We start from the raw sequence: 13467 nt of genomic DNA, 5'->3' as shown, positions 1-13467 counted from the left end.
AGTGTTTGAATCATGGAACACCATTGGCCAGTCTTGTCAAAGTAACGGTCGGTTTAATTGGTGGATACTGGGCGGTATGTGTTTCCCATAGTATCGAGCATGTGGCTGTCAAGTATTAACAGGTAACTTCTAGGAGATTTACATTGTTTACTTTTGTTTTTCTGAATGAATGGCCAGATTTAAATAAACATGGTCCTTTTAAATTCCCAGACCGTTTCGGTGAGTAAAAGTTATGTTTTCTGTTTCCACTTTTTGTGAAAAACGTGTAAAATATGAGAGGGAGAAGAAAAAGATCTGCATCTGGTCAATATATCAGCTGATCAGATGAGTGATCATTGCAGTATTACTTTGCATTTCGTATCATTCACTTCTAAACCCGATTAAGAAAGGGGAATCGAGACGAGTATACCATACTATAACTGTAAACAAAATTTTGATCTGTAATATTTCTGAATAAAACAAAAAATTAGATCCTATGACAGCACATTAACATTATAATGCTAGCATCTTTGATGCAGTGTGGCATTTGCTTGAAAACAAAATTCAGCATATTTACTGAAATTTGTTTTGACAATTCAGTTTGATTATATCAGAATCCCCATTATGTAAATTTACAACATAAATAAAGATAACTCAGCTGGATACTATTTAAACCCAATGTTTATTTGACAAACTTCCAAAGTAATTTATTGAATATATATTGTGTTTCATTTTTAAGGCTGGCTTAGGCGGCATTGTAGCCTAAGTTCTTACTTCCAAATTGCTGAAATTTTAAGAAAAAAAAATCACATGCAGCAACCATGATCTGCTTCATAGACGAGTTATGACTATAACTGTGACAACACTTAATGTTAAAATTTATTCAGATTAAAAAATATATTTTTAATGTTAAAATTTATTTAAATTAAAAAATATAGTAAGTCTACAGTTTTAACACTTTACATTAAATTAATTTTTATGTGAAATAACGAATGCTAGCTGTTTGTGTTAGTGATGGCATTCAATCCTGGATTCCATGTTTAGATGTAACGTTAAATGGCTGGTTGCTTTTAGAATTAAGTTGGGCAGATAATGATTTCTGTTGGATCATTAAAAGTGCTCTTTTGCAAGGCCATGCTTTAAATAGTTGTGCTGACTTATGAGTTTACTTTATCATAGGACTGTCTTTGAGAGTCAATGCAATGCGAAATAAAAAAATTCAGAATTTTAAAATGAGTCATATATTCAGATTATATGGTTAGTGTACTTTTTTGTAGTAGAAGTCAGTTTTAAAGTGCACTTTACAGGAGTAAAATATGGGTGTCCCACTTTGTAAATGTTGCATTCTCAAAAGGGTACATCAAGTTAAAGTCTCCGAGCTCTGGCATTTTTTCAAGCAGGGTTTTTGCATGTCAAATGAAGTAAAATGAACTAAATACTCCTGAATGCTAAAATTTTCTATCTTTGACTTTGGCAGCTGTACTATATAGTTTGTTAGTATCCCTTTGCTACAAATTTTGTTGAAAGGGTTATAGTACTCTAATGCGCTCATATATATGCCTTATAGAGTAGACACATGTATTAGAATATTTAGGTTTATTTTATATCAGGAGCAATATGCTGTTAGTTGGGGGGATCGGTGCTCTGCATTGTGGTGACACTGTTTTCGTTATTAATAAATGTTTTCTAATTATAAAAAAAAAGTGAAATATCAGTTAGTAGAGCACATTTTTGAAATATTTGAAAATGTATTTGAAAAACTTTTAAGCATATTAAGATAGCAAGTGCATGGTAGTGTAGCAGAAAGATTCAATGTTGTTGGCTTTTTCCTAATTGCATGATGATGTATGTATTCATGACCTTCATATTTTTTAAAATCTGCAAGAGAGGCATTCGAATGATATACAAATAACCCATGAGACAGCAGATTTGTACAAGAATGCATTGTTGATATTGACAAAGTTTACAATGATCAGAGATAAGGAATAAATTGTGATCATATGATTATTTTGTGTTTTAATATTTTACTCTTTTGTGTCAGTGATCTGATCCATTTAATGAGCAGATTAAAAAAAATTTAAACATGCATGGGAATATGATCATTTAAGGATTTAAAAGAATACACTACCAACTTTTGACCTCGAAATGGTTTATTTTACTGTGTCAATTTGTGAACTAGTTGGCTCTGCAAAATTGTCTTCAAACACTTAACATGTTCAGAATTATGACAAATTTATAAAACATTGTAGCTTTCTTGTGAATTATTTAGAGAAATTCTCTTTGTTTTCATTTTCTGTAACAGATATGCCAAGAATTAATACAATGAACATGGTTCAAACACAATTGTTTCGAACATATAGTATAACATATTGCATAATATACATGTATCATAATTACTATCCAAGGCAGTGAACATGTAAAACCCTCTAGTTAATGGATCTAATTATACCCCACGCAACTAAAGTTGCGGGCCAGGTAAAAAAACAGCTGTTTTTAAAGACCCGTCCGTCATTCAGTCATTCAGTCCGTCAGTCAAGAGCGCAACTTTCATAAACTGCTGCACAGAATTTCGTCAAACTTTGCAGGTATTTAGGACACAATGTGTAGATGTGCATATTACCAGGAAATTTCGATTCCGTTATTTTTTCCAGGAATTTCCGCACTTTTTAACTTAGGCATTTGGCCATACCTTGAATATAGAGATGAACAGTTTGTTTAAAAGCGCAACTCCTCAGTCCCGCTGCACAGAATTTCGTCAAACTTTGCAGGTATAGGACACAATGTGTAGATGTGCATATTATTAGAAATTATATTCCATTTTTTTTCCGGGAATTTCCTCACTTTTTAATTTAGGCATTTGGCCATACCTTGAATATAGGGATGAACAGTTTGTCAAAAGCGCAACTCCTCATAAACCGCTTTTTTTGCACATGAATTTCGTCAAACTTTGCAGGTATTTAGAACACAATGTGTAGATGTGCATATTACCAGGAAATTCCGATTCCATCATTTTTTCTGGGAATTTCCGCACTTTTTAACTTAGGCATTTGGCTATACTTTGAATATAGAGGTGAACAGTTTGTCAGCGCAACTCCTCATAAACCACTGCACAGAATTTCTTCAAACTTTGCAGATATTTAGGACACAATGTGTAGATGTGCATATTAAGGAAATTCTGATCATATTTATTTTGTGTTTTAATTTCCACACTTTCCAACTTAGACTTTTTGGCCATATTTTGAATATAGAAATGAACAGTTTGTCAGAACCGCTCCTCTTAAACTGTTGTATATAGTTTCTTTTATCCCAAAGAGTTTTGCCTATTGTGTCAATTTGTGAAATTTCTCCCCAAAAGTGTCTTCAAACCACTTCAAATTAATGTTTGGATTTGTATAATGCCAAGAAATTTTGATTCCATTGTTTATCTAGAAACTTCTCATTGTTTTCATTTAAATGTCCTCATATGTAAGACATTTTAATGTGAAGATTTTTCAAACACTTTTTGATCATACTATGTATTTAAAAAGCACTTGCCTTTAATTATGTGTTTCACCGTCAAGTTTTGGGGGAGCGTGGGGTATGTGAGCTAGCTCACTTTTTCTTTCATTTCTACAAAAAACATTTTAAATAACTTTAAAACATGTTAAAAAATCTGTAATAAACTTTTTAAAAGTTGATTATTATTAAGCTTGCAGGGTTAAAGGAGAAATTCTACAACTGTTTCTTCAGCAGTCACTTGTCCTGCATGTTTTTCTAGATATATCTTCATGCAGCCCTGATCTAGATTAAAGACAACAGGAAACCGGAAGCTGTAAATTGGAAAATTTATTAATCATGTATAACTGCTATATACCACTTAAATCAATTAACACTAAATATCTGAGATTGTTGAGATATTATTTATTGGTTTTAACTGGGGAGTAATTTGATTGTATGTAAAAACAAAATGTCGTATCACTACCATAAAATTCAGATCAATATTTCTGCTTAAATTTTGAATCTGAAAGTCTCTTGATAAGAAAATGGTATAATTGGATGTCATTGAGGGATTAATCTAGGCATATTTACTACCGATATTTGGTATTTTTTGCAATGAGAAAATTTCCTCTGAACTTTTTTATGGGTGAAAAATTCCCTATACAATAATAAAAAGTTTCAGTATTTTTTCCTTCATAAAAGCTGGTAATATAAATTAAAAATTTTTCATCAGATGTTAAATATGGTTTACTTTGCTATAATTATAGGAAAGTTCAAGTAATATGCTAAAATTCAATTGTGCCCCCAGCAGGGCTATGGAGGGGCCCCCAGACCCCTGACTGATTTTCCCAGTTTCTCCAGACTGAAAGAGTTAGTAGTTTCACCCAAAACTTCGATAAATCCCTGATGAATCTTGAATGTCATGAAAAGTTCGTAAAAATAATCTCCGTCTATTCAATAGGAAACTGATGGACCAAGCTCTGATTTGATTATCACGTTTTTGGCAGACATCACCTGAACTCCCGAATAAAATCAATATTATCTTGTTGCTTATATAACACATTTCCAAGCAGTAAAAAAAATCCACTCCCAAATTCCTGCTATTTCTACCATATTAATGGGTGTTTTATTTTGGAAAGTGTAACTCTGAATTATGCATCAGTGGGTTCCTTTAGAAAGAGTTTACGTCATCTTTGCAGAAAACATCAAAGACCACTGATCAAAGTCACTGCTATGCTTGCTAAAATACCAAGAGACACCCAAAACTCATTGGCACATATCTAATGTACATTTCATAGATTAAAACTTTGTGGTCTGGCAATGCCTTTATTGTTTAGCATTTTGATTTTGTATGTCATCTACATGTAGATCAGTGTATTCTTGACAGAGAACATAAATTCGGCTTCATTGATATTTTATTGATCATTGTGTGGTGATCATGCAGGCAAATCATATAAACCTAACCCCACCCCCAAATAAAATATATATGGTGGACTTATTAAATTTCCAGCCTCTATTCAATTAGAGCTTTGTACATTTTCTAGGTATATAATATAATATGTACCAGATATGTGCACTATACTTTGGACAATCATTATTATGAATGCATGCATTGCAAAAAAACATGCGAGATTTTAGCTTGTTTGACCCACCAGTTATAATTGTTAGCAGAACCAGAGCAATGACTTATTCATTAATTGGTAAAAGACTTTGCTCTTTTTTTTGCACAATAATTAATGTAAGGCCAAAATAAAATTATAGTTTGTTTGGAATTGCCGCCCGCCTCATTAAAATACCCCCCGCTCAAAAAATTTTATTGGCAAAATATTAACAATATTTTTTTTATCGTTTTATCATCTTACATTGTTTAGTTCTAGGTAGTTCGTTTGTCGAAATAGCTTTTTAAAGTCGGGTTTGAGCTCACATTAATTTAATAACTCGGGTCAATAAAACCCTTTCTTCATAGTATTTATGATATAGCGATTATAGGTTGCAATTTGACAAAATAAAAGCCGCCAAAATGTCAGACCATGTTGGAAACATTCAAGAGTTGTGTTGAAGAGCAGAACATTTACGCATCTCTATAAAAATAAAAGGTGAATAAAAAAATAAATGGAATGATACATCGATACCTGGAAAGAGCTATCGTAACAGATAGCAGATTGAACTTGATAAGTTAAGTCCGTCATGTTGAAAAAATGGTCGTTCAGTTCCCACTTAAAAAATTACATGGATCAGAAACGTTTTATCCCAAATACTAAAGGAAAAATGTTGTCTGTCAGTTATGACAAGTCTTTGAAACGTAATGTTAAAACTGATGCATGGTGAAAACTCGAGAACGTACTAAGCACCCCCTCCCGGTTTTCCACAAAACATCTCGGCTATTCCTAAGAAATTTTGTGTGCTTCAAACTGTTTGCAAGCGTTGTCTAAACAGAGGGGTAAATGATAAAATGAAAAAAGGGGTAAATGATAAAATGATAAAAGCATTGTTAATAAAGATTCCTAAAATAAACTAGAAGTTAAATGCTGAAATTTAACTATAAATAAATGAACAGATCTTAATATCCAATGCAAATGAGATTAATATTTGAGTAGTCAGTGCCGTTCTGTGTATATCTTTTCTTTTCAAAATCGGACCAAATAATATTAATAAAATAAAAGAAAGAGGATAATAAATGGAAATTACCACTATTCATTGAGATTTTCTTTTTTTATCATTTAGCTTCAATTTGTAGAAAAAAAAAATAAAATCCCTCCCTCCCTCCTGGGTCTTAAAACCCCCAGGCGGCAATTCCAAACAAACATTTTTTTAAGGATGGCCTAATGTGAATTCTATATTGAACCAAGCCCAGCATTTCATAATTGACTACCAGTAGCCAGTAGCAGTGCTTAGAACACATGGTTTGAGAAAAAAAAAAGTTTTGGATTTGGGACAAAAAAAAAGTGTAATATGGTCTATCTGGTGATCGCATGTAGACATAAGGAGAGGGGTATAAAGAATAAATGATGCTAGTCGTTAAAAACTCTGGCCAGGAATAATTGATTGTGAGCTTGGTGAGGGAGAGATTCCCATTAGAGGGCATATATATCTTGTACTGTTCTGATCTATCTGCTTATGTAACATGCAGGATTAAAAGTTGTCAAGGGGAAAATGAAATTCAGGATTTGTGACCATGGCAAATACAGTTTTGTGTTTTTTTCCATCGTACATCCGGCCCTTTTAAACATTTTTAAAAGGAGATGAGTTTGAACTGGTTAACAACGTAGAAGAAAGTTTGAATTTATATACCATGAATGCCAGTTAAATGTCTTTGAAAAGTGTTCAAATAATTGAACCGTTGGATTTCATATTTGAATTTGGATTTTTAATTTAGAGAGAATTTAAAGGCCTGTGGTGTGTAAAGTGTTATAGTGTCCTAAGGCTTAGAGTACACACCGTAGAACTTAAAATTTAATATGACACATACTTAGTTCTTATGGAGTTCTTTATATGCCTACAAACTTAAGTTTTGTTGTGCCATTTCATTCTTGGTAATAATATTCACTGACAGGTAAATTTTATATATATTACTTACTTTTCTTATTTTTATTCCATTCTTTATAAAATGAAATATACAATTAGTCAATAGTTTTTTGTTATCAAATTTAATTCTGAATTAACATTTTAATGTCATTCTTAATAAAATAATGAAAAAATTTACAAATGATATCAATTCCATCCTATTATGAATATATCTCATTCAGCTTTTGAGATTTACCGAAGAAAACAATCCACAATATATGCCCTTCGCTAATTTCTTTGTGTGATTGGGACGGCACAGCATGTGATAGACGCAAGAATTGTCCTTGATAATTATAAATCTGACAGAAGAGTTATTGCCCCTGACAGGTTCATCTGCAGTGCAATGATTCTTGTATGATGTGTCACTTATTTCTGTCAGCGCTACTCATAACACGTTGCTGCAGAAAGAAATGTGTTAGTAGGAGAAAAATAATGGTCTGATTCTGTTTGTCTTGTTGACTATAGGGTCATGTCTGTAATGATGGGAAGGGGGGGTATGAAGTTTCTGTGTATATTTAGACTACATCACTACATTATTGTAATGTTTGCCAAGAGGGAGAAGAATTAAAGCATTTTTTTTTAATTAAAAATAAGAAAGAAATTAAATAAATTAAGGTATAAAATTATGTGTGGACCACAGATATTTTTTTCTAAATTTAATAAACTAAATTTTCTATTTCTTAATGAAAAATTGTAAACATTTCTTTCAATTTCTTTCAAAATATTTGAATACTAAGGTAAACAATGAAATAAAAATTATTTCAGTAGAGTGATAGTATATTCTGCTAGCATTCATCACTATAGCCTTTTAAAGAACCTTATGTAAATGTGAGAAATGCGGGTACTTTTAGAGATCACTTTAAAAGCTGGCTTTGTAAGTTAAACACCCCTCATTGACAATTTATTGTTGGACAGAATTATGAAATATAACATGCTAGTTTAATGTTAGCAACCTTGGTCATTAACATAAAACTCAAAAGTTTCATCCCTGGTTAGTTTGTTAAGATGGCAAATTGACACAATACATTAATTGTATATTCATGTATTTACATTTCCAGTTTGATTTTTTGAAGATGTTTTTTGTTTTTCTTTTGAGTACATATTTAATTATATATTCCTTCTGTTTGATTTCATTTTTAAATATCTAGAGAATAAATCATCATGCCAGTATGCCCTATAATGTTCCTGTCCAAGTTGATATATTACATTATCTAAGACTATACTAGTCTATGTTTGGTTAACTTGCAAAAAGCCAATGATAATATACATGTACAACCCTTTCAAAGTTTATATTAATTAGGCCTAGAAAAAAAAATATGTTTGTTTCAGCTTTCCCGACCGACCCTAATTTATGGTGCCGATCCTAAACTTTTTTTTAATGCTTTTTGTCCCATGAAGTGCAAGATTTCACCCAGGGAATTATAGTCTCCAACTTTGCATGCTTTTTAAGACAGAAAGAAGTTTGAGTCACCTTTCTATTATAAGTTTAAGTCAGAGAAATGCTTGAAAACACCATTTCTTTTGTCATTAATGTTACTTCTATACAACATGTACAAGTTTTGATTAAAGAAATAAAAAAAAAATTTTCCAAAAAAAAAAATTTGCCTACCTACCTACCCTATATTTTTTTCAGCCTGAAAGCGGAAACAAACATATTTTTTTTCTAGGCCTTAATGACGTTGTAAATGCCACTAAATCTGTGCATCTGAAAGACAAAAATATGTGTACTTGCATCATTTACATACTCTAGTGAACTTAAACTGTTACATGTAATAATTCTCAGAAATAATTTATTTAAAATAATTTATACTGATAATCAAAAATTATATTTGTTGTTAAAATGGCTCATTAGTATTGAATGCTAAAAAAAGAAAGTGAAGTTCGATCTGCAACATTCTGAATAGATCTGATTTTAAATTTTCATTCAATTTCAAAGAAACAACTTCACAAATAAAACAAAATTATACTGCAAATCAAATCTTTTTGAAAAAAAAGTAATGCTTTTATCAAATCTATTTTTCTTTACAGGAATTTATCAGTCCGGCACGGATACTGATGGGTGTCCCATAGCTAGGTCACGTGATGGACCAGCAGCACAGCATAAGTTTATCTTGACCTTTGACCCTGGACCTCCACAATGGGGGACACTAATTTAAGTAACCTGACTGCCAGCTTAGAGGAGCTGTCCCTCAAGAAACAGCTCCCCCTGCGGCAGACAACCCAGAAACCAGTTCTAAAGTACAACCAACAAATAACCCGACCAAACCAGTACTACAACCAGCAGAAAGTGATAGCCATAGGTGAGTAATAATTAAACTAAACCAGTTCTAAAACCAGCAGAAAGTGATAGCCATAGGTGAGTAATAACCAGACCAAACCAATTCTAAAACCAGCAGAAAGTGATAGCCATAGGTGAGTAATAACCAGAACAAACCAGTTCTAAAACCAGCAGTAGGTGATAGCCACACTTTCTGCTGGTTGTCGAACTGGTAAGAATTACCCAGCTAGAATCAGTTTTACACATTAGAAGCTGGTAGTCACAGGTAAGTAATAGCTAGATGTAGTTATTTAGGGACTTGGTTAGAAGGATAACTATAGAAGTTAAATGTAACTTTGACTTTAGAGAGGTCTTTCCTAATTGGAATGGTCAAACATTCCCAAACTGACCCCATGACATTCCACTGAGAAATCAAGAACATCAGTCCTTCAAGTATTGAAATTTTTCAATTGGTGAAAAAAATTCAAACTTTGTCTCTTGCATTCTGAAACCTCGAAACTTAAGTTTATCTAAGTATGCTAAAAAAAAAATTAAGAAAAAAAAACCCGATAACAACAAGCAATAAAAAACAAACACCAAAGAACACAAAATTCAACATGATATGCCTTTTCTCTATAAGTAAAAAAAAAAGTTTATAATGTAGAATGTACTCTTGCACTAAATTTTTCTCTGACCTTGAAAATGATATATATCTGAAAAAAAACACCTTGGCTCAGCAAATTATACCAAAAATAGAAATCTTGCCAGCTTTCCTCTTATAGATAACATTGTATGAAAAGTAAATTAAGTTCTGTAAAAATAAAACCCAGTGAAATTGGAGTATGTCTTGTGGAAATCAGTAAATTCTCAGGGCCCTTATATGAGAGTTATTAATCTTGTGTTAATTGTGCAAGATATCGACTTTCTATTGGAAATCATTGCCGGACAGTGCTCTAATTAGCGCTCCCATCCTGTTGGACTTGTCAACTTCTTGACGGAATCTAAAGCACACAAATCTTGGGTAATTGTAAATCAATTAATTTCTGATGCCCTCAGCTACACCAGTCAATGAGGAGGGGACAAAGACAAGAAAATCGGTAATGAACATTGATTGTTTTGGGAGATTGCGATAATGTTGCTCAACAACAAACGTTTTTAGGAGATATTCAACCATTATCCAAAGTGGGCTTATGGGGGGTTTCATGATGAATCCAATTTGGAGCATAATCTGTGTTTTAGCTTTCATGGACATTTATTGGTAGAAGAAGACTCTAGACTGTATGGTTCCTCTTTAGTTTGGAAATTTTGTTTGTCTCAAATAGGATTTTTTGAAAGATAATATTTCACTTTTGGATGTACGGTAATTTATCCAGAATTTATCGTCTTCAATCTGTAAAGATATTTCTAAATGTTTTTTAAATGATGTATGGTTTTCAAAAAATTTTACTTTGTGTTTACAGTAAAATTCGTTTAGTACGAACACGGATATAGCGAATTCACGGATATAGCAAAGTTTTTCTCGGTCCCTGGCAAAATTTTTAACAAATCTTTGTAAAATTTCACGGTTATAACGAACTCTGATATAACGAATTTACGGATATAGCGAACTGATTCTGAGTCCCGTTGAGGTTAAATATAATGAATTTTACATCTTTTATAATGAATTTTCAAGGATTATAAAAAAAAAAATGATAAATTGAACTGACTTTATTTCCTTTTAGCATTTTTATATAAAATTCAATTTATAATGAAACCTTAGTTATCGAAGATATGTTTTGTAATATTTGCTTCCCTAACATATTTGGTAGTAATACTTGAAGGAAAACATGCATATTGTGAATTTGCGATAATGGTTTTACAAATTCGTTATACGGATATAACGAATTACGGATATAGGGAATAAAATTCACAGATCCCCAGGACTTTGCTATAACCGAGTTTTACTGTAAATGTGTTTTTCTACATGAAGAAGAAAACCAGTACTTAATATTTAGAAGGGAAAATAAATCGGCAGAGTTATTGGGCTATCTTTGTCTTAAGGCTGAATTATGAAAACAAGATTTGTATTTAACTACAGAATAGATGTTAGTTAGCAAAACTTGATAAAATGTTTTGATCTTTTTCAGGGCCCGATGGAAACAGTGCCTATAGCAACCTCAACCAAGCAGCCTTGACCTCTCCTATGGTCCCAACTCCCTTCAGAGTCAGTCGCCACCCCAATCCTGCTCCTGTCCCCTTCAACAAAACGGGGGGACAGACTTACATATCCCCCAACAATGTAGGTAAACCGCCCATTTCCCAGGCTGCCAAACCTCATGCCAATCCTTACAACCGCCCACTCAGTGCCAAAGACATTGTGTCTGATCTGCTGAACCAGAATCATCAAAAAATGGTGAAAACTTTCGGATCCACCCCCAATTCGGGAGTTCCTGCCTCATCTTCTATTTTGGGAAGTGCCAGTAGTGCTTCAAGTAGTAACAGTGGGGGGTCCACATTTCCTGTGAATTCTTTTATGAGGCCTCAGAGCGCTGTTAGAAAAGAGACTAAGGTGATCCAAAAAGATATTATTCCTCCAAAGGAGATAGGTACACTTCAGAGAGAGGCTCATATTGTTCAAAGAGAGGTTTTTGTAGCTCAGAAAGAGGCTCAGAAAGAGAGTTCAAGTTCGAGCAATTCAACAAAGGATCAAAATGTTAAAGTGAGTAATACTGACAGTGTGAAGAAAGCTGTGAAACAAAACACAGATGAAAAAGACAGTGAACCTGCAAGGCCCAAGTCTGCAGCCTTGAGTCAAAAAACAGTCACACAACAAGGGGACCAAGTCATCACACGACAAGGCCAGAACGGGGTCACTGTTATACAGAAAGTGGCTGCCCCACCAAACTTTGGAACTCAGATCAACACCATTATTTCAAAAGTCACAGAGTCTTCAAAAGTAGAACCTTCACAAGCCAGTTCTGTTTCCAAAAGCACCACCCTGAAGCATTCCTCCTCCACCTCTTCTCTCCCCAGACCAGGAATGACCGGTAACAACAACAACACCAAAGAATCCCCCAGTAAAATACGCAATCTGAACTACACCCCCACTAAGCCTTATGAAGAAGTCAAAGATCCCAATCCCACCCCCAAATCCATCAAGGAAGAGGAGAAGAAATCAAAGCAGCAACCAGCCACATTGGAAACTCCAATCTCCGAAAAGAAGCCACCGAAACAAGAGACATGGGCACAACAACTGAAGCAGCCCGTGTCGTCTACTGTGCCCATTCAGGGCCGTGACGGAACGTCGTATTATCGTAAAGGGTCAAAGTCAGAGGTCATGGTGCATGAGCAGAGACCTCCCGTTTTGGGAGCTCCGGCAAGAAACCAGAAAATTCTGGACAAAGTTGATGTGGAGGATGATGCAGAAGAAGACGAAGAAGAAGAGGAGGGATCCACGCCAGGGTAAGTCTGTCTGTGTGTCTGTCTGTGAGGGTGTGTCTGCTTAAATCATAACAGTCTGGATGTCAGTCTTCATACCTATACACCAGAGTTAGTCTGTGTGTCTGTCTGTGTCTGTCTTCATACCTGTGTATCTGTCTGCCTTTATCATAACAGTCTGCTTGGCTGTATGTGTCTGCATGGCTGTCTTTCTTTGAATGTATATGTCTGTCTTCAGTGTTTGTCTAGATGTCATTCTGCATGTACATCTGTGTCTGTTGTAAGTTTTCAAACTACCAGTTTGTCCTTGTCAGTGTTTTCCCTTTATGTCAAAGTAAAAGGTTATAGATCAGTTGTAACAGGCTTTGGACTAAGGTTTATAAACCAAATTCTCTTTGGACCTTACAGCAAATTTTTATTTCAAAGCGGCATTTCCGTTGAACATGTTGAAGCGGTCAATTTTGCCGGTAGCCGGTTCTTAGGGAAAACACTGCCTTGTATCATCGATGTGTCTGTCTTTCTTTCCTTGTCTAAATGGGCAAATTTTTTTTTTAATTTGTTTGTCAATTTGTGGGGAAAAAGTGATTGAAATCATGGAGAGATTAGTTCCATAAAAATTGATTGCACAACATTAGTATTGTAATTTCATTTGATCATGGGTTATATAAAGACAATTATCTCCATCTTTGTGGGTGGATTAGCACAAGCTTAAGTGATGTATAGGAAAATGGAGTCATTTATCTGGTTTGTTTAAGTTACTTTAATTTTCCCTT

At 33.7% G+C, this 13467-nt stretch overlaps 1 protein-coding gene across 1 annotated transcript in view; it reads left to right on the top strand.

The window, feature by feature from the left end:
* Window positions 1-46: 46 nt before the first annotated feature.
* LOC134260202 (tubulin monoglutamylase TTLL4-like) overlaps window positions 47-13467 on the top strand; it is a 35422-nt gene continuing 22001 nt past the window's right edge. The window contains exons 1-3 of the mRNA XM_062742789.1: window positions 47-122; window positions 9049-9320; window positions 11404-12718. Coding sequence (XP_062598773.1) covers window positions 9158-9320; window positions 11404-12718 — 1478 coding nt within the window. The 5' untranslated portion in view covers window positions 47-122; window positions 9049-9157. The remainder of the gene's footprint in view (window positions 123-9048; window positions 9321-11403; window positions 12719-13467) is intronic.

Source organism: Saccostrea cucullata, unplaced genomic scaffold, assembly GCF_032062105.1.
Source record: "Saccostrea cucullata isolate Sc308-1 unplaced genomic scaffold, CSIRO_AGI_Scuc_v1 ctg4371, whole genome shotgun sequence".
Classification (NCBI taxonomy): domain Eukaryota; kingdom Metazoa; phylum Mollusca; class Bivalvia; order Ostreida; family Ostreidae; genus Saccostrea; species Saccostrea cuccullata.
This window is presented reverse-complemented; position numbering and strand designations above follow the sequence as displayed.